This window comes from Pristiophorus japonicus, unplaced genomic scaffold (genome assembly GCF_044704955.1).
Source record: "Pristiophorus japonicus isolate sPriJap1 unplaced genomic scaffold, sPriJap1.hap1 HAP1_SCAFFOLD_458, whole genome shotgun sequence".
NCBI classification, from domain to species: Eukaryota; Metazoa; Chordata; class Chondrichthyes; family Pristiophoridae; genus Pristiophorus; species Pristiophorus japonicus.
In genome coordinates, this window is record NW_027254361.1 from 367,858 (window position 1) to 395,489 (window position 27,632).

At 54.1% G+C, this 27,632-nt stretch overlaps 1 protein-coding gene across 1 annotated transcript in view; it reads right to left on the bottom strand.

Annotated features, from left to right (window-relative positions):
• Positions 1-6,833: 6,833 nt before the first annotated feature.
• The window catches only part of LOC139252348 (netrin-G1-like), an 87,155-nt gene continuing 66,356 nt past the window's right edge, over positions 6,834-27,632 (bottom strand). The window contains exons 8-9 of the mRNA XM_070873349.1: positions 8,858-8,992; positions 6,834-7,063 (exon numbers count right to left, since the gene is read on the bottom strand). Coding sequence (XP_070729450.1) covers positions 6,834-7,063; positions 8,858-8,992 — 365 coding nt within the window. The remainder of the gene's footprint in view (positions 7,064-8,857; positions 8,993-27,632) is intronic.

Below are 27,632 nucleotides of genomic sequence, written 5' to 3' on the forward strand. Positions count from 1 at the left end.
TGCAACTGACGCCAGGCTAACTGGACTGTAGTTCCCCGTTTTCTCTCTCCCTCCTTTCTTAAATAGTGGGGTTACATTTGCTATCTTACAATCCACGGGAACCATCCTATAATCTATAGAATTTTGGAAGATGATAACCAATGCATCCACTATTTCTATAGCCACCTCTTTCAAAACCCTAGGCTGTAGGTCATCAGGTCCAGGGGATTTATAGGCTTTCAATGCCATTTATTTCTCCAGTACCATTTTTTTACTAATATTAATTTCTTTTAGTTCCTCATTCTCGCCAGACACTTGGTTCTCCACTATTTCCACTAAGTTGTTTGTGTCTTCTTCAGTGAAGACAGACAGACACAAAATATCTGTTTAATTTCCCTGCTATTTCTGTATTCCCCATTATAATTTCTCCTAATTCAGCCTGTAAAGGACCCACATTTACTTTCACTAATCTTTTCCTGTTTATATACCTATACCTCTTTACATACCTACAGAAGCTTTTAGTCTGTTTGTACTCTCATATTCTATTTTCTCTTTCTTTTTCAATTTCTTGGTCCTCCTTTGCTGAATTCTAAAATTCTCCCAATCCTCTGGTTTGCTACTTTTTATGGCAACATTATAAGCCTCTTCCTTTGATCTAATACTATTTTTAACTTCTCGTTAGCCACGGTTGAACCACATTTCCTGTGGGATTTTGGTACTTAAAGGAATGTATTTTTGTTATAAATTTATGTATTAATTCTTTAAATGCTATAATTGCCTGTCCACCATCATACCTTTTAATGTAATTTCCAATCTACCTTAGCCAACTCACCCCACATACCTACGTAGTTTGCTTTGTTTAGATTTAAGACCCTAGTTTCGGATTTAACTAAATCACTTTCAAACTTATGTAAAATTCTATCATATTATCGTCACTCTTCCCTGAATGCCTATTTACTACAGCTTATTAATCAACCTTTCCTCATTGCACAATAATATATCTAAAATAGCCTGTTCCCCAGTAGGTTCCTCAACATGTTGATTTAGAAAACTATTTTATACACATTCCATGAATTCGTCCTCTACACTACTACTGAAAATTTCATTTGCCCAGTCGATATGTAGATTGAAGTTCCCCATGATTACTGTATTACCCTTATTACATGAGTTTCCAAATTCCCATGATTTATACTCTGCCCTACATTACAACTCCTGTTCGGGGGCCTATAAACAACTCCCACCAAAGTTTTCAGCCCCGTGCTATTTCTTAGCTCCACCCAAACTGATTCTATTTCTGGATTTTCAGAGCTAAGGTCCTTTCTCTACTGTCTTTATCCCATCCTTTATTATCAGGGCTACCTCTCCTCCTTTTCCATGTTGCCCATCTCTTCTAAAATATCCCTGTAATCCCAACCTTCGCCACTTTGCAACCACGTCGCTGTAATGGCTCTTCGATCAAACCTATTAATTTCTATCTGCGCTATTAATTCATCTATTTTATGGTGAATGCTTCGCGCATTCAGATGTAGTGCATTTAGCTTTGACTTATTTATATTCTTCCCTGATGTCACCTTAGTCACTGATGCCTTATTAACTTTGTTATTTTCTCCGTCTCTTCCTGATCCACTCTGCTTATTTTTACCCAAAACTTTACTCTGCTCCAGTGCCTTGACATTTCTCTTGCTGCTTTTAAATTTACTCTTTCCTGAAACCTCCTACCCACCCTTCATTAGTTTAAAGCCCAATTCAAAAAATAATGGAGGTTAGAGAAATATTTCTATATTCAAGGACTTTCTATCTCCTGAGCACCATTTATATCAAGGCAAGGTCTTTCTTTAAAGGATGTTGTTGTTTGAGTCTAAGGCCCTTCCCCAGATGTTGCAGCAGCTGTGTCAGAGGCCTGGGAGGGAGTTACAAGCCCACCCTCCCATCCAGTCAATGTTGGGCAGTGAGAGGGAGGAAACGGGAAGATGGAATGGTTGTAACAATGAAGGAGGAAGAAGGGAGAAGTTTACAAATAAACATCGACACTGATAAAAAGGTCACTGGAAAGTGAACACACAGAAACCCAAATACTTTCCACAGGCTCTCCCTGTCCCGTGTGTCTGGGCCTGAGATTTATATTTCAGCTGACTTCAGTCAGAAATAAGAAACACATCTTTGAATTATTGATCTTTCCGACCTGTTTATTTCAAGCTCTTTTAACTCTCATTCGACATCCTGTCAAAAGAGGCAGCAAATATTTCATTGAGGAAATCTGTTGGTATCATTCTTTGCTCAGATTTCAGTCTGACAGTCGATGAGAAACAGGTTCGGAGAAATTTCAGAGTTTTTTAACGGAAAGTTGAACTTTAGGTGTGAGCTGTGGTTCATTGGCAGCATTTCACCTCTGAGTCAGAAGGTCGTGGGTTCAAGTTGGCCCCTAAAGACTTGAGCCCATAATCCAGGCACATACTCCCAGTGCAGTACCGAGGGAGTGATGTCATCTCATCTGTGCACTGTCGGAAGGGGCAGTACTGAGGGAGTGATGTCATCTCATCTATGCACTGTCGGAGGGGCAGTACTGAGGGAGGGCTGCACTGTCAGAGGGGGCAGTACTGAGGGAGGGCTGCACTGTCAGAGGGGCAGTACTGAGGGAGTGCTGCACTGTCAGAGGGAGCAGTACTGAGGGAGGGCTGCCCTGTCAGAGGGGCAGTACTGAGGGAGGGCTGCACTGTCAGAGGGGCAGTACTGAGGGAGTGCTGCACTGTCAGAGGGAGCAGTACTGAGGGAGGGCTGCCCTGTCAGAGGGGCAGTACTGAGGGAGGGCTGCACTGTCAGAGGGGCTGTACTGAGCAAGTGCTGCACTATCAGAGGGGGCAGTACGTCACTTGTGACTTTGATGAGAGTTGTTTCGATACTGTGGCAGGGGAGGAAACCTGGTGCTTCACAGGAGCGTAAATTATTTGACACCAAGTCACGTAAGGAGATATTCGGATAGGTGAGGTTTAAGGAGCATCTTTGAGGAGGGAGAGACGGAGAGGTTTAGAGAGGAAATTCCAGAGTTTGGGGCCCAGGGAGCTGAATGCATGGCCGTCAATGTTGGAGTGATTAAAATCGGTGATGTACAAAAGTGCACAGATCTCGGAGGGTGGTAGGGCTGGAGGAGGTTACAGAGATAGGAAGGGGTACAGGGCTGGAGGAGGTTACAGAGATAGGGAGTGGTGTAGGGCTGGAGGAGGTTACAGAGATAGGAAGGGGTGCAGGGCTAGAGGAGGTTACAGAGATAGGGAGGGGTGTAGGGCTGGAGGAGGTTACAAAGATAGGGAGGGGTGTAGGGCTGGAGGAGGTTATAGAGATTAGGGAGGGGTGTAGGGCTGGAGGAGGTTACAAAGATAGGGAGGGGTGTAGGGCTGGAGGAGGTTATAGAGATTAGGGAGGGGTGCAGGGCTGGAGGGAGTTACTGAGATAGGGAGGGGTGCAGGGCTGGAGGAAGTTACAGGGATAGGGAGGGGGTGTATGGCTGTAGTGGGGTTACAGAGATAGGGAGGGGTGTAGGGCTGGAGGGGGGTTACAGAGATAGGGAGGGGGTGTATGACTGTAGTGGGGTTACAGAGATAGGGAGGGGTGTAGGGCTGGAGGAGGTTACAGAGATAGGGAGGGGTGCAGGGCTGGAGGGGGGTTACAGAGATAGGGAGGGGTGCAGGGCTGGAGGAGGTTACAGAGATAGGGAGGGGTGCAGGGCTGGAGGGGGGTTACAGAGATAGGGAGGGGTGCAGGGCTGGCGGAGGTTACAGAGATAGGGAGGGGTGCAGGGCTGGAGGAAGTTACAGGGATAGGGAGGGGGTGTATGGCTGTAGTGGGGTTACAGAGATAGGGAGGGGTGCAGGGCTGGAGGGGTTACAGAGATAGGGAGGGGGTGTATGGCTGGAGAGGGGTTACAGAGATAGGGAGGGGTGTTGGGCTGGAGGGGTTACAGAGATAGGGAGGGGGTGTATGGCTGGAGAGGGGTTACAGAGATAGGGAGGGGTGTAGGGCTGGAGGGGGGTTACAGAGATAGGGAGGTGTGTAGGGCTGGAGGAAGTTACAGAGATAGGGAGGGGTGTAGGGCTGGAGAGGGGTTACAGAGATAGGGAGGGGTGTAGGGCTGGAGTGGGGTTACAGAGATAGGGAGGGGGTGTATGGCTGGAGAGGGGTTACAGAGATAGGGAGGGGCGAGGCCATGGATGGAGTTGAACACAAGGGTGAGAATTTAAAATCGAGGTGTGGCCGGACTGGGAACAATGTCGGTCAGTGAACGGCGGGGTGGTGGGTGAACGGGACTTGGTGCGAGTTAGAACACAAAGGGGCCGAAATTGCTCTCCGACCAAAACGGGACACACTCACCGTTTCCTTTGCTGATTTACCGCCCCAATCGTTGTGTCTGGATCGATTTTGGACCTTTGTTAAATGTTTCTCTGGCGGGACGGTGAAGCCGGGCTGCGGCGGGGCGGAAGTCGGTGGGGAGCGGGGCGGAAGGTGGGCGGATTCAGGGGCGTCGCTCTGACGTGTCACAACGTCCCTCCCCTTCAGTTAAAGGGGAGGGCCGCTGCCAGCTCTGCATCAACTTTAGTGGTGCCCACTGGGCCACCAGGGAGGGTTTTGGCCGGGCCAGCGACCGACAATTAAAATAAAATGGCGGCCGCGGCAGTGCGCCCTCCTCTTTAAGGGCAGACGCCCCACGCAGCCACAAGCAGCTTCCCACCGGGGAAAGCTGTCAGTGACACCGACCGCCGGCCGATCTGCTCTCGCGGGACAATTTCCCATGGGGCAATTTCCCTTGCGGGGCGGAAAGGGGGTCAACGCTGCAAGGTAAGGGGTTGGCGTGCGCCCGACGGGATGGGAACACGGGCAGGGTGGTAGCTTACACCGCCATAAAAATGCACCAGGGCAATTTCTAAAATGGCGGCACCTCCGTCCCGACTGAGCGGTAGCTAATTGGTAACTGCTCTTAAAAAAAGGGGCAATTTCAGCCCCAAAACCATTTGATACAAAGGCACCCAACAGAGACAGCTCTTCAAAACCATAAACTAAAGGGAAATAATTTCCCCAAACACTGGGCTCCAGTTCCAGTCCGTGTGGAATGGCTCGAATCTAAAGAGCAAATCATCGTCTGTTATCAGCAACAAGCAAGTTGTAAATCTGCCGATAAATCTTCACACAACCTGTTGAGAGCAAGTGCAGAGCGTTAAACTGAGATGAAAGGGCCCAGTGGAGCCATTCTGACCCCGGCTGTCATGTATCTCACATTACTCTATATAACTGTATCTTACCATGCTATACATGACTGTAACTGGATATGGCCTGTAACAATAAGCATACCTTATCACCAGGGGTGCACTTGCAGGAGACACTCCATACCTGTCCCACTGAGGTATATAAAGGGAGGTCTCAGGCAAGTGCATGACTGGAGAGCTGGAATGAAAGGTGCAGGTCCTGAGTGACCTTGACTTCAGCATGTGTCTTGTGTAAGTCAGTACATTAGAGTCCGGACTTAACACCGGCGAGTGACTTTTCAACATTTAATATCTGAAATGTCAGATAAATGGGCTTTGATGATAATTCCTTGGAACCAGGAAATATTCTACAAGAGTTCCCGAGACAGGTCAGGAAAAGATTCTCCAGAACAAGAAATAAATGATGATTAATGTCCCTGTCGAATGAATGAAATATTTTCAGGACACAATCTCTCTTCTATTTTGTTGTAAAAGCTTTGAATCCTCTGTGTAAGATAAACTCAGAGCAAAGTGAATCATTTCTCAGCCGTGGTCAGTCAAGGTCTCAGGTCAGAGTTTATCTGCACTGTCTGAGGGGCACAACTGTGGGAGTGCTGCACTGTCGGAGGGGCAATACTGAGATAGTGCCGCACTGTCGGAGGGACAATACTGAGATAGTGCTGCATTGTCGGAGGGGCAGTACTGAAGGACAGGGGCACTGTAGGAGGGACAATACTGAGGGAGCGCTGCAATGTCAGAGGGACAATACTGAGCGAGCGCTGCACAGTCGGAGGGGCAGTACTGAGGGAGTGCTGCACGGTCGGAGGGGCAGTGCTGAGGGGACACTGTACTGTCGGAGGGGCAGTACTGAGGAAGCACTGCACTGTAGGAGGAGCAGTACAGAAGGAGTGCTGCACTGTCGGAGGATCAGTACTGAGGGAGTGCTGCACTATCAAATGGAGTGAGGGAAGGAATGAGGAAGGAAGGGAATGGATGGAATGAGAGTGATGGAGTGTAACAAGTGTGAGTGAGTGAGGGAGTGAGTGCTGCACTATCGGAGGTACGATCTTTTGGATGAGACATTAAACCGAGGTTCCGTCTGCCCTCTCAGGTGGGTGTAAAAGATCCCATTTCACTATTTGGAAGAAGAGTGGGGCAGTTATCCCCAGTGTCCTCACCAATATTTATCCCTTGACCAACATCACTAAAACAGGTTGTCTGGTCATTATCACATTGCTGTTTGTTGAGAAAGTCCTTCATTGTCTGTGAGGTGCTTTGGGCTATCCTGAGGGGCTGAAAGGCGATGTAGAAATGCAAGTCCTTTCTTTCTTTCTTTGTCCCAAAGCTGGACATGGGCCGAGCAGCTGGCGATTACAGAATGAATATTAGCAGCTGCCTGGGCCCCGCGGGGAGTCCGAGAGTCCAGTCCCCACTGACTGCCCATTCCTTCCGGCCTCTCACATCCAGTCGGGCTGGGTGGGCTCCGGCCTCGGTTCCACTTTGTCTTTCCCAGGGGTGGGAGCGGGGGAGGGGAGCGTGTTTTACCGGCGACGCAGTAAACGCTGGATTCTCCTGCACTCTTCGCACCTTCCCGTGAGCGGCCATGGCGCTGGAAGCCGGTCAGAGCGGCGGGCGGCCGTTAGCGGTGGTTAGCAGCGCAGTCAGCGACAGCAGCACCCGGTGTAAGGTGGGGTCCTGCGGGGATTGGGAGACACACCCTCCCACTTCCTCCCCACACTGGCCTTTCTCACACAGGAGCCCGGTGTAGGGAGCGGGGCACACACACCTCCCATTGTCCTCACACACTCCTCCGTTCTCACACCGCGTCAGAAAGTTATCGCACATGCCCGCTGCAAGAGGTCAGAGAAAAGAAAGGTCAGATCATAGAAACTCTCCCACGTTACAGATTGTTCCAATTGTCTCTCACCTTTACAACAACTTGCATTTATATAGCATCTTAATCGTAATAAAACGTCCCAAGGTGCTTCACAGGTTATCAGACAAAATTTAACACCGAGACACAAAAGGAGATATTAGGACAGGGGACCAAAAGCTTGGCCCAAGAAGTCGGGTTTAAGGATTGTCTTATAGGAGGAGCGAGAGGTGGAGAGGTTTAGTGAGTGAAATCCAGAGCTTCGGGCCCAGGCAGCTGAAGGCACGGCCCCCAATGGTTGAGCGATTAGAGTTGGGGATATGCAAGAGGACAGAACTGGAGAAGCACAGAGTTCGTGGAGGATTATGTGGCTGGAGGGGTTTACAGAGATAGGGAGGGTTATGAGGCTGGATGAGGTTACAGAGATAGGAAGGGGTGTAGGGCTGAAGGAGATTACAGAGATAGGGAGGAGTGTAGGGCTGGAGGGGGTTACAGAGTTAGGGAGGAGTGTAGGGCTGGAGGGGGTTACAGAGATAGGGAGGGGCGTAGGGCAGGAGGGGGTTACCGAGATAGGGAGGGGTGTTGGGCTGGAGGAGGTTACAGAAATAGGGAGGGCTAGAGGGGGTTATTGAGATAGGGAGGGGTGTAGGGCTGGAGGGGGTTACAGAGATAGGGAGCGGTGTAGGGCTGGAGGGGGTTACAGATATAGGGAGAGGTGTAGGGCTGGAGAAGGTTACAGAGATAGGGAGGGTTGTAGCATGGAGGAGGTTACAGAGATAGGGAGGGTTGTAGGATGGAGGAGGTTACAGAGATAGGGAGGTTGTAGGATGGAGGAGGTTACAGAGATATTGGGGTATGTGGCCATGGAGGGATTTGAACACAAACATAAGAATTTTAAATTCGAGGCATTGCCATACTGGAAGCCAATGAGGATCAGCGAGCACAGCGGGGATGGGTGAACAGGACTTGGTGCAAATTAGGATGGGATTAAATATTGAGGCTGAGACTGAGGATTAAATTCTGTGTCCAATTATTCTATCTAATTCTGGGCACATTAGGAAGGATGTCAAGGCCTTGGAGAGGGAGCAGAGAAGATTTACAGGAATGATACTGGGGATGTGGGACTTCAGTTATGTGGGGAGACTGGAAAAGCTGGGATTCTTCTCCTTCGAGCAGAGAAGGTTAAAGGGAGATTTAATAGTGGTGTTCACAATTATGAAAGGTTTTTGATCGAGTAAATAAGTAGAAGCTGTTTCCAGGGGCAGGAGAGTCAGGGACCAGAGGTCACAGGTTGAAGGTAATTGACAAAGGACCAGAGGGGAGATGGGAAGAGTTTATTTACGCAGCGAGTTGTTGTGATCTGGAATGCGCTGCCTGAAAGGGCGGTGAGAGCAGATTCAATCGTAACTTTCAAAAGAGAATTGGATAAATATTTGAAAAGGAGAGATGTGCAGGTCTATTGGGAAAGAGCAGGGAGTGGGAGTAATTGGATCGCTCTTTCAAAGAGCCAACACAGGCCCGATGGGCCGAATGGCCTCCTTCTGAGCTGTCTGATTCTATGACCCGCCCTCACTGAACTCCAGGCCTCTCTTTGCGAGGAGCTGTGCCACTAATTGTGTGGCAGGTGATGGGAGAGTCCAGGGGGATTCACTCACTAAAAGCCTCTGTGTTTCCCCCCACGGTACCTCTGCTATCGGATACTCTGCTGACCCTGACACCCAGAAGCCGGGGCGGAGTGAGGGGAGGGGCTGGTGCTGGAACGGTTACTTACCTCGACAGCCCCTGTGCCAGTTATATCCGGGCAGACACCTGTCACACTTGGGCCCTGTCGCCCCCTCCTTACAGTCACAATATCCCGTGTCATTACAGCGATGGTGGAGCGAGCCATCAGGGTGACACTCACAGTCTGCAGAAACAAGACAACACACACACTGCACACGGCTGTTCCCAATAAACACAGCGACACAACCTCAGCGACAGGAATGAGTGCGAGCCGGGACAAGGGAGGCTCAGACTGTGGGGGTGAAACAAGTCTCCAACACTTTACAAACAGCTTCAATCCTCCACACACTGACTGCACACGGCCCGTGTTCCACTCCCTGGGGCAACTGCACAGAATTAACGCAGGTTAACAAGGCCAGAAAAAACAAGCCAGGTTCATCAATAGAGGATAGAATGCACAAGCACAGAAGTGATGTTAAACTTGTATCGAACCTTGGTTAGACCGCACTTGGAGCACTGGGCACAGTTCTGGTCTCCGTATAATAAAAAGGACAGAGAGGCACTGGAGAAGGTACAAAGTAGATTTACAAGGATGATACCAGAACTGAGACGTTGTACCTATCAGGAAAGGCTGACCAGGCTGGGGCTCTTTGCTGGGAAAGAGAAGACTGAGGGGTGACCTGATCGAGGTCTTTAAAATTGTGAAGAAGTTTGATAGGGTAGACATAGAGAAGATGATTCCACTTGTGGGGAGTCAAAAACTCAGGTCATAAATATAAGATCATCACTAATAAATCCAATAAGGAATGGAGGAGAAACTTCTTTATCCAGAGAATGGAACTCACTACCACAGGGAATGATTGAGGCGAATAGTATTGATGCATTTAAGGGGAAGCGAGATAAACACATGAGGGCGAAAGGAATAGAAGGATATGCTGATAGGGTGAGATGAAGAGGGGTGGGAGGAGGCTCGTGTGGAGCATAAACACCGGCATGGAGCGGTTGGGCCGAATGGCCTGTTTCAGTGCTGTACATTCTGTGTAATTGTGTGTGTGGAGAATGGGAGGAGATGAGGAAATGGAGAGAGGGGATTGTTGGTGGACACTGTGGGGGAGGGGTAACATTGAGCAGAGGGAAGCAACGCTGCTACGATGCAGGATGGTCGTTTACCGAGAGTACAAACTGTCATGTATTCAACTGTCATTGTAACCCAGGTATAAGCTGACCTAAGTTGTACACCTTGAGAACACTGACCACAGGGGGCGAACTTGTGGGAGACACTCCTAACCTGGACTCTCCGGTATAAAAGGGGAAGCTCCACCCACCGTCTGTCTCTTGAGGTCTTGGTAATAAAGGTAACTGGTCACAGGGTAACCTTCTCTCAAGTATGGGCCTTGTGTACATTTATACTGTATAGTAAGGACATATTATTGGCAACGAGAAACTGGGATTTAAACCACGCGAGCATGGCCACTAGCAGCACAGAAAAGAGTTACTGTGTTGGTGATGATTGGGACGATTTTATTGAGAGACGATAGCTAAGTTTTGTCACTAAGGAATGGTTGGGACAGGATTCAGCCGACAAACGCAGGGCTCATCTCCTGACTGTTTGTGGATCCAGAATGTACTCCCTGATGAAGGACCTTCTAGTGCCAGAGAAGCCGGCGGATAAGACTTTGCAAGAGCTCAATAAGTTGATCGGGGAACACCTTAAACCAGCGAGCAGCATGCACATGGCGAGACACCGGTTTTACACGCACCGGCGGCGAGAAGGGCAAAGCGTTCCAGACTTCATGGCAGATCTCCGGCGACTGGCGAGCCTATGTAAGTTCCCAGGTGCATGCAGAGCGGAGATGCTGTGAAACTTTTTTAGTGAGGGCATCGGGCATGCTGGGGTTTTCAGTAAACTGATTGAGACCAAAGACTTGACCTTGGAAGTGGCGGCTCTGATAGCCCAGACAATTATCTCAGGGGAGGAAGAGACTAGAATGATTTATGGCAAAAATCTTGGCTCAAATGCGGCAAATGACCAAGGACTCAACATTGTTAATGCGGCACACAGTTCTCAAGGCAGACAAGGACAATCAGACATGCCCCAGCATGTAGTCGAACCCAAAGGGGGAATTCAACAGAGACAATGGCTAGCTGAATGGCGATTCAGGCCATCGCAATGGACAATGTGCGGCCAGTAATGGGTTCATCAATACCTGTTAATGGTGCGCTTAAGGACAGTTACAGAGACAGTCAGAGATGATCGACTGGTAATGGATCTTTTGTTTCCAACAATGGAGCCTCCAGCTCATGCTGGAGGTGTGGAAGCAAACACCCAGCCAGAGCTTGCAGGTATCAGCAATATACCTGCAGAAACTGCAACATCAGCGGTCACTTGGCGCATATGTGCAGCAAGCCTGCAGCCAGGTTGCTGTACGAGGAGGACGGGCCCGATGTAAGCCCTACGAAGCCAAATGAATACTGGGGGAAATCACTGGAAGCTGAAGTTCAGCGAGTTCAGGTGGAGGACAGATACAGTTCATACACCAGGACGCCACCGATAATGATGAAAGTGCTCCTCAATGGCATCCCAATATTAATGGAGCTAGACACGGGGGCCAGCCAGTTCCTGATGAGTATCAAACAGTTCGAAAGGTTGTGGGTGTCCAAGCCCAGGAGGCCAAAATTATTGCCGATTGACGCATTGCTACGGACATATACAAAGGAGATCATTCCGGTGCTAGGCAGCACCACGGTAGCCATGACCCACAAAGATTCGGAGAACAGGTTGCCACTCTTGATTTTCCCAGGGGACGGTCCCGCACTACTGGGGAGGAGTTGGCTTGCTCTCATGAACTGGAAATGGGCGATGTCAATGCAATTTCTTCTGTGGAGCGAGTATCATTCTCACAGGTCCTGCACAAATTTGACTTATTATTTCAACCCAGCATCGGCACTTTCATGGGGACCAAGGTAGTGATTCACATAAACCCGGACGCCAGGCCAGTATACCACAAGGCCAGAGCGGTGCCGTACGTGATGCGGAAAAAGATAGAATGCGAATCGGACCGCCTGCTGAGGGAAGGCATCATCTCGCCAGTCGAATTCAGTGACTGGGTGAGCCCAATCGTGGCAGTGCTCAAGGCGGATGGGTCGGTCAGGATATGTGGCGATTACAAGGCCACCATCAATCGGGTATCACTCCAAGATCAGTACCCGCTACCGAGAGTGGAGGACCTCTTTGCGACGCTATCCAGTGGCAAACTTTCTTCAAAATTGGACCTGACCTCAGCTTACATGACCCAGGAGCTGGCGAGTGAGTCAAAGAAGCTGACCACAATCACGACACACAATGGGTTGTTTGAGTATAACAGATGTCCGTTCGGGATTCATTCGGCCGCCGCGATCTTTCAGCGAAATATGGAAAGCCTCCTCAAGTAAATTCCAAGGACAGTGGTCTTTCAAGATGACATCCTCATCACGGGTCGTGATATTGAAGAACACCTCCACAACCTGGAGGAGGTGCTACGCAGACTGGACCAGGTCGGGCTGCGACTGAAAAAAGCGAAGTGCGTCTTCTTAGCTACAGAGGTAGAATTCCTCGGGAGGAGGGTGGCAGCAGACGGGATCAGACCTACTGCGTCCAAAACGGAAACGATCCAGGGAGCCATAACACGACGGAACTGCATTTGTTTCTGGGGCTCCTGAACTATTTTGGGAACTTTCTTCCCAAATTGAGCACGCTGTTAGAGCCGCTACACGTGCTCCTACACAAAGGTCGTGATTGGGTCTGGGGGGACAGCCAGGAAAAGGCTTTTGATGGAGCACGCAATTTGTTGTGCTCTAAAAAACTGTTAACGTTATATGACCCGTGTAAGAAACTAATTTTAACAGATGATGCGTCATCCTATGGGGTCGTGTGTGTGTGGCAGCATGTGAATGCCAATGGTCAGTTACAGCCGGTAGCTTATGCCTCCATAAGTCTGTCCCAGGCAGAAAGGGGTTACGGGATGGTAGAAAAGGAAGCACAAGCATGTGTATATGCAGTAAAAAAAATGCATCAGCATCTGTTTGGCAGGAAATTTGAGCTGGAGACAGATCATAAACCACTAACATCCCTTTTGGCCGACAACAAGGCCATAAATGCGAATGCATCAGCCTGCATAAAGAGGTGGGCACTCACGTTAGCCGCCTATGACTACACAATTTGACACAGACCAGGCACTGAAAACTGCGCCGATGCACTCAGCAGGATCCCACTAGCCACCACTGAGGGGGCAGCTGAGCATGATGCTGAGATGCTCATGGCTGATGAAGCTTTCGAAAGCGAAGGCTCACCTGTGACAGCCCATCAGATTAAGTTCTGGACAAATAAAGACCCGCTACTGTCTTTAGTTAAGAAATGTGTCCTGAATGGGGACTGGGCAGCCACGTACGGGGCATGCCCTGAGGAGTTTAAACCGTTTCATAGGTGCAAGGATGAACTCTTGATTCAGGCCGATTGCCTACTGTGGGGAAACCGAGTAGTCATGCCCCCGAAGGGCAGAGAGGTGTTTATCAGAGAACTACACAATGAGCACCCGGGCATTGTCATGACGCAGCCAAGGAAGCCCCCCTTAGCCCTGGTCCTGGCTCGCCAAGCCATGGTCACACATCCACGTGGACTACGTAGGTCCTTTCATGGGAAAAATGCTTTTGGTTGTAGTAGACGCTTACTCCAAATGGATTGAGTGTGGATTTTAAATTGAAGCACATCCTCTGCCACGGTAGAAAGTCTATGGGCAATATTTGCTGCCCATGGTCTACCGAACGTCTTGGTCAGCGACAATGGCCCGTACAAGTACTGAATTCCAGGACTTCATGGCGGGCAATGGAATCAACCATGTCAGAATGGCATCGTTCAAGCCGACCTCAAATGGCCAGGCGGAACGAGCAGTGCAGATAATCAAACAGGGGATGCTCAGAATCCAAGGGGGTTCCCTACAAAGCTGCTTATCACGTCTCCTGTTGGCCAATAGATCCCGACCACACTCGCTCACAGGGGTTCCACCTGCAGAGCTGCTAATGAAAAGGACGCTCAAAACCAGGTTATCCTTGTGCACCCTACTATGAAAGAAATTGTTGAGAGCAGGCGTCAGTCACAATGTGACTACCATGACAGGAATGCGAGGGCACGATGTATTGATGTCAATGACTCTGTTTTTGTCCTTAATTACGCTGCAAGGCCCAAATGGCTTGCAGGCACTGTGATTGCCAAAGAGGGGAATAGGGTTTTGGCAGTTAAACTTACCAATGGACAAATCTGCCGCAAACACGTGGATCAAACTAAAAGGAGGTTCAGCAACACCATAGAAGAAGCAGAGGAAGAACACGACGTAGAGTTTACTCCACCACAGGTGACCGAACACCGGAATCAAGTGGAGGAGAGCCCAGTCACTGTGGGCAGTCCAGACAGGCTTGAGGCACCGCAAACAGCAGACACTCAGGCCAGTGCCCAACAACCAGAGCCCCAACTCAGGCGCTCTACAAGGGAGCGCAAACCACCAGAGAGACTTAACCTGTGATCCCAATAAGACTTTGAGGGGAGGTGATGTCATGTATTCAATTGTCATTGTGACCCATGCATAAGCTGACCTAAGTTGTACACCTTGAGAACACTGACCACAGGGGACGGACTTGTGGGAGACACTCCTAACCTGGACTTTCCGGTAAAATGGGGAAGCTCCACCCACCGTCTGTCTCTTGAGGTCTTGGCAATAAAGGTAACTGGTCACAGAGTGACCTTTTCTCAAGTATGGGCCTCGTGTGCATTTATACTGTATAGTAAGGACATATTACAAACAACATACAAATTCCTGAAAAACAATGGAGACAGGGAGGCAACGATTATATCGTCAAAACACAGAGCTTTCAATATAACTCAACACAGCCTGGGCCAGGCCTCATCGCTAGGGAAAGCCTGGGCCAGGCCTCATCGCTTGGGAAAGCCTCGCCAGATCTCATCGCTGGGAAAGATTGGGTTGGGGCCAAGTCACTGGGGAAAGATTGGGTCAGAGTCTAGTCACTGGGGAAAGGTTGGGTCAGGGCCTCGTCACATGGGAAAGGTTGGGTCGGGGTCTAGTCACTGGGGAAAGGTTGAGTCGGGGTCCAGTCACTGGGGAAAGGTTGGGTCGGGGTCTAGTCACTGGGGAAAGGTTGAGTCGGGATCTAGTCACTGGGGAAAGCTTGAGTCGGGGTCTAGTCACTGGGGAAAGGTTGGGTCGGGGTCTAGTCACTGGGGAAAGGTTGGGTCGGGGTCTAGTCACTGGGGAAAGGTTGGGTCGGGGCCTAGTCACTGGGGAAAGGTTGGGTCGGGGTCGAGTCACTGGGGAAAGGTTGAGTCAGGACCGAGTCACTGGGGAAAGGTTGGTTCGGGGTCTAGTCACTGGGGAAAAGTTGGGTCGGGGCCTAGTCACTGGGGAAAGGTTGGGTCGGGGCCTAGTCACTGGGGAAAGGTTGGGTCGGGGCCTAGTCACTGGGGAAAGGTTGGGTCGGGGTCTAGTCACTGGGGAAAGGTTGGGTCAGGGTCTAGTCACTGGGGAAAGGTTGAGTCAGGACCTAGTCACTGGGGAAAGGTTGGGTCGGGGCCTAGTCACTGGGGAAAGGTTGGGTCGGGGCCTAGTCACTGGGGAAAGGTTGGGTTGGGGTCTAGTCACTGGGGAAAGATTGGGTCGGGGCCTAGTCACTGGGGAAAGGTTGGGTCAGGGTCTAGTCACTGGGAAAAGGTTGGGTCGGGGTCCAGTCAATGGGGAAAGGTTGGGTCGGGGCCTAGTCACTGGGGAAAGGTTGAGTCGGGGCCTAGTCACTGGGGAAAGGTTGGGTCGGGGTCTAGTCACTGGGGAAAGGTAAGGTCGGGGTCTAGTCACTGGGGAAAGGTTGGGTCGGGGTCTAGTCATTGGGGAAAGGTTGGGTCGGGGCCCAGTCACTGGGGAAATGTTGGGTCGGGGTCTAGTCACTGGGGAAAGGTTGGGTCGGAGTCTAGTCTCTGGGGAAAGGTTGGGTCGGGGCCCAGTAACTGGGGAAAGGTTGGGTCGGGGTCTAGTCTCTGGGGAAAGGTTGGGTCGGGGTCTAGTCACTGGGGAAAGGTTGGGTCGGGGTCTAGTCACTGGGGAAAGGTTGGCTCGGGGTTCTAGTCACAGGGGAAAGGTAAGGTCGGGGTCTAGTCACTGGGGAAAGGTTGGGTCGGGGTCTAGTCACTGGGGAAAGGTTGGGTCGGGGTCTAGTCACTGGGGAAAGGTTGGGTCGGGGCCCAGTCACTGGGGAAATGTTGGGTCGGGGTCTAGTCACTGGGGAAAGGTTGGGTCGGAGTCTAGTCTCTGGGGAAAGGTTGGGTCGGGGCCCAGTAACTGGGGAAAGGTTGGGTCGGGGTCTAGTCACTGGGGAAAGGTTGGGTCGGGGTCTAGTCACTGGGGAAAGGTTGGGTCGGGGTCTAGTCACTGGGGAAAGGTTGGGTCGGGGCCGAGTCATTGGGGAAAGGTTGGGTCAGGTCCAAGTCACAGGGGAAAGGTTGGGTCGGGGACTAGTCACTGGGGAAAGGTTGGGTCGGGGTCTAGTCACTGGGTAAAGGTTGGGTCGGGGTCTAGTCACTGGGTAAAGGTTGGATCGGGGCCTAGTCTCTGGGGAAAGGTTGGGTCGGGGCCCAGTCACTGGGGAAATGTTGGGTCGGGGTCTAGTCACTGGGGAAAGGTTGGGTCGGGGTCTAGTCACTGGGGAAAGATTGAGTCGGGGTCTAGTCACTGGGGAAAGGTTGGGTCGGGGTCTAGTCACTGGGGAAAGGTTGGGTCGGGGTCTAGTCACTGGGGAAAGGTTGGGTCGGGGTCTAGTCACTGGGGAAAGATTGAGTCGGGGTCTAGTCACTGGGGAAAGGTTGGGTCGGAGTCTAGTCTCTGGGGAAAGGTTGGGTCGGGGCTCAGTCACTGGGGAAAGGTTGGGTCGGGGTCTAGTCACTGGGGAAAGATTGAGTCGGGGTCTAGTCACTGGGGAAAGGTTGGGTCGGGGTCTAGTCACTGGGGAAAGATTGAGTCGGGGTCTAGTCACTGGGGAAAGGTTGGGTCGGGGTCTAGTCACTGGGGAAAGGTTGGGTCGGGGCTCAGTCACTGGGGAAAGGTTGGGTCGGGGTCTAGTCACTGGGGAAAGGCTGGGTCAGGGTCTAGTCACTGGGGAAAGGCTGGATCGGGGTCTAGTCACTGGGGAAATGTTGGGTCGGGGCCGAGTCACTGGGGAAAGGTTGGGTCGGGTCCAAGTCACAGGGGAAATGTTGAGTCGGGGTCTCGTCACTGGCGAAAGGTTGAGTCGGGGTCGAGTCACTGGGGAAAGTTTGGTTCGGGGTCTAGTCACAAAGGAAAGGTTGGGTCAGGGCCCAGTCACTGGGGAATGGTTGGGTCAGGGCCTAGTCACTGGGGAAAGGTTGAGTCGAGGTCTAGTCACTGGGGAAAGGTTGAGTCGAGGTCTAGTCACTGGGGAAAGGTTGGGTCGGGGTCTAGTCACTGGGGAAAGGTTGGGTCAGGGTCTAGTCACTGGGGAAAGGTTGAGTCGGGACCTAGTCACTGGGGAAAGGTTGGGTCGGGGTCTAGTCACTGGGGAAAGGTTGAGTCGGGACCTAGTCACTGGGGAAAGGTTGGTTCGGAGTCCAGTCACTGGGGAAAGGTTGGGTTGGGGTCAAGTCACTGGGGGAAGGTTGGGTCGGGGTCCAGTCAATGGGGAAAGGTTGGGTCGGGGCATAGTCACTGGGGAAAGGTTGGGTCGGGGTCCAGTCAATGGGGAAAGGTTGGGTCGGGGCCCAGTCACTGGGGAAAGGTTGGTTCGGAGTCCAGTCACTGGGGAAAGGTTGGGTTGGGGTCAAGTCACTGGGGAAAGGTTGGGTCGGGGTCCAGTCAATGGGGAAAGGTTGGGTCGGGGCCTAGTCACTGGGGAAAGGTTGGGCCGGGGGTCTAGTCATTGGGGAAAAGTTGAGTCGGGGTCTAGTTACTGGGGAAAGGTTGGGTCGGGGTCTAGTCACTGGGGAAAGGTTGGGTCGGGGCCTAGTCTCTGGGGAAAGGTTGGGTCGGGGCCTAGTCTCTGGGGAAAAGTTGAGTCGGGGTCTAGTTACTGGGGAAAGGTTGGGTCGGGGCCTAGTCACTGGGGAAAGGTTGGGTCGGGGCCTAGTCTCTGGGGAAAAGTTGAGTCGGGGTCTAGTTACTGGGGAAAGGTTGGGTCGGGGTCTAGTCACTGGGGAAAGGTTGGGTCGGGGCCTAGTCTCTGGGGAAAGGTTGAGTCGGGGCCTAGTCTCTGGGGAAAGGTTGGGTCGGGGTCTAGTCACTGGGGAAAGGTTGGGTCGGGGTCTAGTCACTGGGGAAAGGTTGTGTCGGGGTCTAGTCACTGGGGAAAGGTTGGCTCGGGGCCTAGTCTCTGGGGAAAGGTTGGGTCGGTGCCCAGTCACTGGGGAAATGTTGGATCGGGGTCTCGTCACTGGGGAAAGGTTGGGTCGGGGCCTAGTCTCTGGGGAAAGGTTGGGTCGGGGCCCAGTCACTGGGGAAAGGTTGGGTCGGGGTCTCGTCACTGGGGAAAGATTGAGTCGGGGCCTAGTCACTGGGAAAGGTTGGGTCGGGGTCAAGTCACTGGGGTAATGTTGGGTCGGGGTGTAGTCACTGGGGAAAGGTTGGGTCAGGGTCTAGTCACTGGGGAAAGGTTGGGTCGGGGGTCTAGTCACAGGGGAAAGTTTGGGTCGGGGTCTCGTCACTGGGGAAAGGTTGGGTCGGGGGTCTAGTCACTGGGGAAAGGTTGGGTCGGGGTCTAGTCACTGGGGAACGGTTGGGTCGGGGTCTAGTCACTGGGGAAAGGTTGAGTCGCGGTCTAGTCACTGGGGAAAGGTTGGGTCGGGGTCTACTCATTGAGGAAAGGTTGGGTCGGGGCCTAGTCACTGGGGAAAGGTTGGGTTGGGGTCTAGTCACTGGGGAAAGGTTGAGTCAGGACCTAGTCACTGGGGAAAGGTTGGGTCGGGGTCTAGTCACTGGGGAAAGATTGGGTCGGGGCCTAGTCACTGGGGAAAGGTTGGGTCAGGGTCTAGTCACTGGGGAAAGGTTGAGTCAGGACCTATTCACTGGGGAAAGGTTGGGTCGGGGTCTAGTCACTGGGGAAAGGTTGGGTCGGGGTCGAGTCCCTGGGGAAAGGTTGGGTCGGGGCCTAGTCACTGGGGAAAGGTTGGGTCGGGGTCGAGTCCCTGGGGAAAGGTTGGGTCGGGGCCTAGTCACTGGGGAAAGGTTGAGTCAGGACCGAGTCACTGGGGAAAGGTTGGTTCGGGGTCTAGTCACTGGGGAAAAGTTGGGTCGGGGCCTAGTCACTGGGGAAAGGTTGGTTCGGGGCCTAGTCACTGGGGAAAGGTTGGTTCGGGGTCTAGTCACTGGGGAAAGGTTGGGTCGGGGCCTAGTCACTGGGGAAAGGTTGGGTCGGGGTCTAGTCACTGGGGAAAGGTTGAGTCAGGGCCTAGTCACTGGGGAAAGGTTGGGTCGGGGTCTAGTCACTGGGGAAAGGTAAGGTCGGGGTCTAGTCACTGGGGAAAGGTTGGGTCGGGGTCTAGTCACTGGGGAAAGGTTGGGTCGGGGCCCAGTCACTGGGGAAATGTTGGGTCGGGGTCTAGTCACTGGGGAAAGGTTGGGTCGGAGTCTAGTCTCTGGGGAAAGGTTGGGTCGGGGCCCAGTAACTGGGGAAAGGTTGGGTCGGGGTCTAGTCACTGGGGAAAGGTTGGGTCGGGGTCTAGTCACTGGGGAAAGGTTGGGTCGGGGCCGAGTCACAAGGGAAAGGTTGGGTCAGGTCCAAGTCACAGGGGAAAGGTTGGGTCGGGGTTCTAGTCACAGGGGAAAGGTTGGGTCGGGGTCGAGTCACTGGGGAAAGGTTGGGTCGGGGTCTAGTCACTGGGGAAAGGTTGGGTCGGGGTTCTAGTCACAGGGGAAAGTTTGGGTCGGGGTCTAGTCACTGGGGAAAGGTTGGGTCGGGGCCGAGTCACAAGGGAAAGGTTGGGTCAGGTCCAAGTCACAGGGGAAAGGTTGGGTCAGGGTTCTAGTCACAGGGGAAAGTTTGGGTCGGGGTCTAGTCACTGGGGAAATGTTGGGTCGGGGTCTAGTCACTGGGGAAAGGTTGGGTCGGGGTCTGGTCACTGGGGAAAGGTTGGGTCGGGGTCTAGTCACTGGGGAAATGTTGGGTCGGGGTCTAGTCACTGGGGAAAGGTTGGGTCGGGGTCTAGTCACTGGGGAAATGTTGGGTCGGGGTCTAGTCACTGGGGAAAGGTTGGGTCGGGGTCTAGTCACTGGGGAAATGTTGGGTCGGGGTCTAGTCACTGGGGAAAGGTTGGGTCGGGGTTCTAGTCACAGGGGAAAGTTTGGGTCGGGGTCTAGTCACTGGGGAAAGGCTGGGTCGGGGTCTAGTCACTGGGGAAAGGCTGGATCGGGGTCTAGTCACTGGGGAAAGGTTGGGTCGGGGTTCTAGTCACAGGGGAAAGTTTGGGTCGGGGTCTAGTCACTGGGGAATGGTTGGGTCAGGGCCTAGTCACTGGGGAAAGGTTGGGTCGGGGTCTAGTCACTGGGGAAAGGTTGGGTCGGGTCCAAGTCACAGGGGAAAGGTTGGGTCGGGGTCTAGTCACTGGGGAAAGGTTGGGTCGGGGTCTAGTCACTGGGGAAAGGTTGGGTCGGGGTCTAGTCACTGGGGAAAGGTTGGGTCGGGGTCTAGTCACTGGGGAAAGGTTGGGTCGGGGTCTAGTCACTGGGGAAATGTTGAGTCGGGGTCTCGTCACTGGCGAAAGGTTGAGTCGGGGTCGAGTCACTGGGGAAAGTTTGGTTCGGGGTCTAGTCACAAAGGAAAGGTTGGGTCAGGGCCCAGTCACTGGGGAATGGTTGGGTCAGGGCCTAGTCACTGGGGAAAGGTTGAGTCGAGGTCTAGTCACTGGGGAAAGGTTGAGTCGAGGTCTAGTCACTGGGGAAAGGTTGGGTCGGGGTCTAGTCACTGGGGAAAGGTTGGGTCGGGGTCTAGTCACTGGGGAAAGGTTGGGTCAGGGTCTAGTCACTGGGGAAAGGTTGAGTCGGGACCTAGTCACTGGGGAAAGGTTGGGTCGGGGTCTAGTCACTGGGGAAAGGTTGGTTCGGAGTCCAGTCACTGGGGAAAGGTTGGGTTGGGGTCAAGTCACTGGGGAAAGGTTGGGTCGGGGTCCAGTCAATGGGGAAAGGTTGGGTCGGGGCCTAGTCACTGGGGAAAGGTTGGGCCGGGGGTCTAGTCATTGGGGAAAGGTTGGGTCGGGGTCTAGTCACTGGGGAAAAGTTGAGTCGGGGTCTAGTTACTGGGGAAAGGTTGGGTCGGGGTCTAGTCACTGGGGAAAGGTTGAGTCGGGGCCTAGTCTCTGGGGAAAGGTTGGGTCGGGGTCTAGTCACTGGGGAAAGGTTGGGTCGGGGTCTAGTCACTGGGGAAAGGTTGGGTCGGGGCCTAGTCTCTGGGGAAAGGTTGAGTCGGGGTCTAGTCACTGGGGAAAGGTTGAGTCGGGGCCTAGTCTCTGGGGAAAGGTTGGGTCGGGGTCTAGTCACTGGGGAAAGGTTGGGTCGGGGCCTAGTCTCTGGGGAAAGGTTGAGTCGGGGTCTAGTCACTGGGGAAAGGTTGGGTCAGGGCCGAGTCACTGGGGAAAGGTTGGGTCGGGGCCTAGTCTCTGGGGAAAGGTTGAGTCGGGGCCTAGTCTCTGGGGAAAGGTTGGGTCGGGGTCTAGTCACTGGGGAAAGGTTGGGTCGGGGTCTAGTCACTGGGGAAAGGTTGGGTCGGGGTCTCGTCACTGGGGAAAGGTTGGGTCGGGGCCTAGTCTCTGGGGAAAGGTTGGGTCGGGGCCCAGTCACTGGGGAAAGGTTGGGTCGGGGTCTCGTCACTGGGGAAAGTTGGAGTCGGGGCCTAGTCACTGGGGAAAGGTTGGGTCGGGGTCAAGTCACTGGGGAAATGTTGGGTCGGGGTGTAGTCACTGGGGAAAGGTTGGGTCAGGGTCTAGTCACTGGGGAAAGGTTGGGTCGGGGGTCTAGTCACAGGGGAAAGTTTGGGTCGGGGTCTCGTCACTGGGGAAAGGTTGGGTCGGGGGTCTAGTCACTGGGGAAAGGTTGGGTCGGGGTCTAGTCACTGGGGAACGGTTGGGTCGGGGTCTAGTCACTGGGGAAAGGTTGAGTCGCGGTCTAGTCACTGGGGAAAGGTTGGGTCGGGGTCTACTCATTGAGGAAAGGTTGGGTCGGGGCCTAGTCACTGGGGAAAGGTTGGGTTGGGGTCTAGTCACTGGGGAAAGGTTGAGTCAGGACCTAGTCACTGGGGAAAGGTTGGGTCGGGGTCTAGTCACTGGGGAAAGATTGGGTCGGGGCCTAGTCACTGGGGAAAGGTTGGGTCAGGGTCTAGTCACTGGGGAAAGGTTGGGTCGGGGTCCAGTCAATGGGGAAAGGTTGGGTCGGGGTCTAGTCACTGGGGAAAGGTTGGGTCGGGGTCTAGTCACTGGGGAAAGGTTGGGTCGGGGCCTAGTCACTGGGGAAAGGTTGAGTCGGGGCCTACTCACTGGGGAAAGGTTGGGTCGGGGTCTAGTCACTGGGGAAAGGTTGGGTCGGGGTCTAGTCACTGGGGAAAGGTTGGGTCGGGGTCTAGTCACTGGGGAAAGGTTGGGTCGGGGTCTAGTCTCTGGGGAAAGGTTGGGTCGGGGTCTAGTCACTGGGGAAAGGTTGGGTCGGGGTCTAGTCACTGGATAAAGGTTGGATCGGGGCCTAGTCTCTGGGGAAAGGTTGGGTCGGGGCCCAGTCACTGGGGAAATGTTGGGTCGGGGTCTAGTCACTGGGGAAAGGTTGGGTCGGAGTCTAGTCTCTGGGGAAAGGTTGGGTCGGGGCCCAGTAACTGGGGAAAGGTTGGGTCGGGGTCTAGTCACTGGGGAAAGATTGAGTCGGGGCCTAGTCACTGGGGAAAGCTTGGGTCGGGGTCTAGTCACTGGGGAAAGGTTGGGTCGGGGTCTAGTCACTGGGGAAAGGTTGGGTCGGGGTCTAGTCACTGGGGAAAGGTTGGGTCGGGGTTCTAGTCACAGGGGAAAGTTTGGGTCGGGGTCTAGTCACTGGGGAAAGGTTGGGTCGGGGCCGAGTCACTGGGGAAAGGTTGGGTCGGGGCCGAGTCACTGGGGAAAGGTTGGGTCGGGTCCAAGTCACAGGGGAAAGGTTGGGTCGGGGCCTAGTCACTGGGGAAAGGTTGGGTCGGGGTCTAGTCACTGGGGAAAGGTTGGGTCGGGGTCTAGTCACTGGGGAAAGGTTGGGTCGGGGTCTAGTCACTGGGTAAAGGTTGGATCGGGGCCTAGTCTCTGGGGAAAGGTTGGGTCGGGGTCTAGTCACTGGGTAAAGGTTGGATCGGGGCCTAGTCTCTGGGGAAAGGTTGGGTCGGGGCCCAGTCACTGGGGAAAGTTTGGGTCGGGGTCTAGTCACTGGGGAAATGTTGGGTCGGGGCCGAGTCACTGGGGAAAGGTTGGGTCGGGTCCAAGTCACAGGGGAAAGGTTGGGTCGGGGTCTAGTCACTGGGGAAAGGTTGGGTCGGGGTCTAGTCACTGGGGAAAGGTTGGGTCGGGGTCTAGTCACTGGGGAAAGGTTGGGTCGGGGTCTAGTCACTGGGGAAAGGTTGGGTCGGGGTCTAGTCACTGGGGAAAGGTAGGGTCGGGGTCTAGTCACTGGGGAAATGTTGAGTCGGGGTCTCGTCACTGGCGAAAGGTTGAGTCGGGGTCGAGTCACTGGGGAAAGTTTGGTTCGGGGTCTAGTCACAAAGGAAAGGTTGGGTCAGGGCCCAGTCACTGGGGAATGGTTGGGTCAGGGCCTAGTCACTGGGGAAAGGTTGAGTCGAGGTCTAGTCACTGGGGAAAGGTTGAGTCGAGGTCTAGTCACTGGGGAAAGGTTGGGTCGGGGTCTAGTCACTGGGGAAAGGTTGGGTCGGGGTCTAGTCACTGGGGAAAGGTTGGGTCAGGGTCTAGTCACTGGGGAAAGGTTGAGTCGGGACCTAGTCACTGGGGAAAGGTTGGGTCGGGGTCTAGTCACTGGGGAAAGGTTGGTTCGGAGTCCAGTCACTGGGGAAAGGTTGGGTTGGGGTCAAGTCACTGGGGAAAGGTTGGGTCGGGGTCCAGTCAATGGGGAAAGGTTGGGTCGGGGCCTAGTCACTGGGGAAAGGTTGGGCCGGGGGTCTAGTCATTGGGGAAAGGTTGGGTCGGGGTCTAGTCACTGGGGAAAAGTTGAGTCGGGGTCTAGTTACTGGGGAAAGGTTGGGTCGGGGTCTAGTCACTGGGGAAAGGTTGTGTCGGGGTCTAGTCTCTGGGGAAAGGTTGGGTCGGGGTCTAGTCACTGGGGAAAGGTTGGGTCGGGGTCTAGTCACTGGGGAAAGGTTGGCTCGGGGCCTAGTCTCTGGGGAAAGGTTGGGTCGGGGTCTAGTCACTGGGGAAAGGTTGGGTCGGGGCCTAGTCTCTGGGGAAAGGTTGAGTCGGGGCCTAGTCTCTGGGGAAAGGTTGGGTCGGGGTCTAGTCACTGGGGAAAGGTTGGGTCGGGGTCTAGTCACTGGGGAAAGGTTGGCTCGGGGCCTAGTCTCTGGGGAAAGGTTGGGTCGGTGCCCAGTCACTGGGGAAATGTTGGATCGGGGTCTCGTCACTGGGGAAAGGTTGGGTCGGGGCCTAGTCTCTGGGGAAAGGTTGGGTCGGGGCCCAGTCACTGGGGAAAGGTTGGGTCGGGGTCTCGTCACTGGGGAAAGATTGAGTCGGGGCCTAGTCACTGGGAAAGGTTGGGTCGGGGTCAAGTCACTGGGGAAATGTTGGGTCGTGGTGTAGTCACTGGGGAAAGGTTGGGTCGGGGGTCTAGTCACAGGGGAAAGTTTGGGTCGGGGTCTCGTCACTGGGGAAAGGTTGGGTCGGGGGTCTAGTCACTGGGGAAAGGTTGGGTCGGGGTCTAGTCACTGGGGAACGGTTGGGTCGGGGTCTAGTCACTGGGGAAAGGTTGAGTCGCGGTCTAGTCACTGGGGAAAGGTTGGGTCGGGGTCTACTCATTGAGGAAAGGTTGGGTCGGGGCCTAGTCACTGGGGAAAGGTTGGGTTGGGGTCTAGTCACTGGGGAAAGGTTGAGTCAGGACCTAGTCACTGGGGAAAGGTTGGGTCGGGGTCTAGTCACTGGGGAAAGATTGGGTCGGGGCCTAGTCACTGGGGAAAGGTTGGGTCAGGGTCTAGTCACTGGGGAAAGGTTGAGTCAGGACCTATTCACTGGGGAAAGGTTGGGTCGGGGTCTAGTCACTGGGGAAAGATTGGGTCGGGGCCTAGTCACTGGGGAAAGGTTGGGTCAGGGTCTAGTCACTGGGAAAAGGTTGGGTCGGGGTCCAGTCAATGGGGAAAGGTTGGGTCGGGGCCTAGTCACTGGGGAAAGGTTGAGTCGGGGCCTAGTCACTGGGGAAAGGTTGGGTCAGGGTCTAGTCACTGGGGAAATGTTGGGTCGGGGTCTAGTCACTGGGGAAAGGTTGGGTCGGGGTCTAGTCACTGGGGAAAGGTTGGGTCGGGGCCCAGTCACTGGGGAAATGTTGGGTCGGGGTCTAGTCACTGGGGAAAGGTTGGTTCGGAGTCTAGTCTCTGGGGAAAGGTTGGGTCGGGGCCCAGTAACTGGGGAAAGGTTGGGTCGGGGTCTAGTCACTGGGGAAAGGTTGGGTCGGGGTCGAGTCACTGGGGAAAGGTTGGGTCGGGGTCTAGTCACTGGGGAAAGGTTGGGTCGGGGTCTAGTCACTGGGGAAAGGTTGGGTCGGGGTCTAGTCACTGGGGAAAGGTTGGGTCGGGGTCTAGTCACTGGGGAAAGGTTGGCTCGGGGTTCTAGTCACAGGGGAAAGTTTGGGTCGGGGTCTAGTCACTGGGGAAAGGTTGGGTTGGGGCCGAGTCACAAGGGAAAGGTTGGGTCGGGGCCGAGTCACTGGGGAAAGGTTGGGTCAGGTCCAAGTCACAGGGGAAAGGTTGGGTCGGGGACTAGTCACTGGGGAAAGGTTGGGTCGGGGTCTAGTCACTGGGTAAAGGTTGGGTCGGGGTCTAGTCACTGGGTAAAGGTTGGATCGGGGCCTAGTCTCTGGGGAAAGGTTGGGTCGGGGCCCAGTCACTGGGGAAAGGTTGGGTCGGGGTCTAGTCACTGGGGAAATGTTGGGTCGGAGTCTAGTCTCTGGGGAAAGGTTGGGTCGGGGCTCAGTCACTGGGGAAAGGTTGGGTCGGGGTCTAGTCACTGGGGAAAGGTTGGGTCGGAGCCTAGTCTCTGGGGAAAGGTTGGGTCGGGGCCCAGTCACTGGGGAAAGGTTGGGTCGGGGTCTAGTCACTGGGGAAAGGTTGGGTCGGAGTCTAGTCACTGGGGAAAGGCTGGATCGGGGTCTAGTCACTGGGGAAAGGTTGGGTCGGGGTTCTAGTCACAGGGGAAAGTTTGGGTCGGGGTCTAGTCACTGGGGAAATGTTGGGTCGGGGCCGAGTCACTGGGGAACGGTTGGGTCGGGGTCTAGTCACTGGGGAAAGGTTGAGTCGCGGTCTAGTCACTGGGGAAAGGTTGGGTCGGGGTCTACTCATTGAGGAAAGGTTGGGTCGGGGCCTAGTCACTGGGGAAAGGTTGGGTTGGGGTCTAGTCACTGGGGAAAGGTTGAGTCAGGACCTAGTCACTGGGGAAAGGTTGGGTCGGGGTCTAGTCACTGGGGAAAGATTGGGTCGGGGCCTAGTCACTGGGGAAAGGTTGGGTCAGGGTCTAGTCACTGGGGAAAGGTTGGGTCGGGGTCCAGTCAATGGGGAAAGGTTGGGTCGGGGCCTAGTCACTGGGGAAAGGTTGAGTCGGGGCCTAGTCACTGGGGAAAGGTTGGGTCGGGGTCTAGTCACTGGGGAAAGGTTGGGTCGGGGTCTAGTCACTGGGGAAAGGTTGGGTCGGGGTCTAGTCACTGGGGAAAGGTTGGGTCGGGGTCTAGTCACTGGATAAAGGTTGGATCGGGGCCTAGTCTCTGGGGACAGGTTGGGTCGGGGCCCAGTCACTGGGGAAATGTTGGGTCGGGGTCTAGTCACTGGGGAAAGGTTGGGTCGGAGTCTAGTCTCTGGGGAAAGGTTGGGTCGGGGCCCAGTAACTGGGGAAAGGTTGGGTCGGGGTCTAGTCACTGGGGAAAGATTGAGTCGGGGCCTAGTCACTGGGGAAAGCTTGGGTCGGGGTCTAGTCACTGGGGAAAGGTTGGGTCGGGGTCTAGTCACTGGGGAAAGGTTGGGTCGGGGTCTAGTCACTGGGGAAAGGTTGGGTCGGGGTTCTAGTCACAGGGGAAAGTTTGGGTCGGGGTCTAGTCACTGGGGAAAGGTTGGGTCGGGGCCGAGTCACTGGGGAAAGGTTGGGTCGGGGCCGAGTCACTGGGGAAAGGTTGGGTCGGGTCCAAGTCACAGGGGAAAGGTTGGGTCGGGGCCTAGTCACTGGGGAAAGGTTGGGTCGGGGTCTAGTCACTGGGGAAAGGTTGGGTCGGGGTCTAGTCACTGGGGAAAGGTTGGGTCGGGGTCTAGTCACTGGGGAAAGGTTGGGTCGGGGTCTAGTCACTGGGTAAAGGTTGGATCGGGGCCTAGTCTCTGGGGAAAGGTTGGGTCGGGGCCCAGTCACTGGGGAAATGTTGGGTCGGGGTCTAGTCACTGGGGAACGTTTGGGTCGGGGCCTAGTCACTAGGAAAGGTTGGCTCGGGGTCTAGTCACTGGGGAAAGGTTGGGTCGGGGTCTAGTCACTGGGGAAAGGTTCGGTCAGGGTCTAGTCACTGGGGAAAGGTTGGGTCGGGGGTCTAGTCACA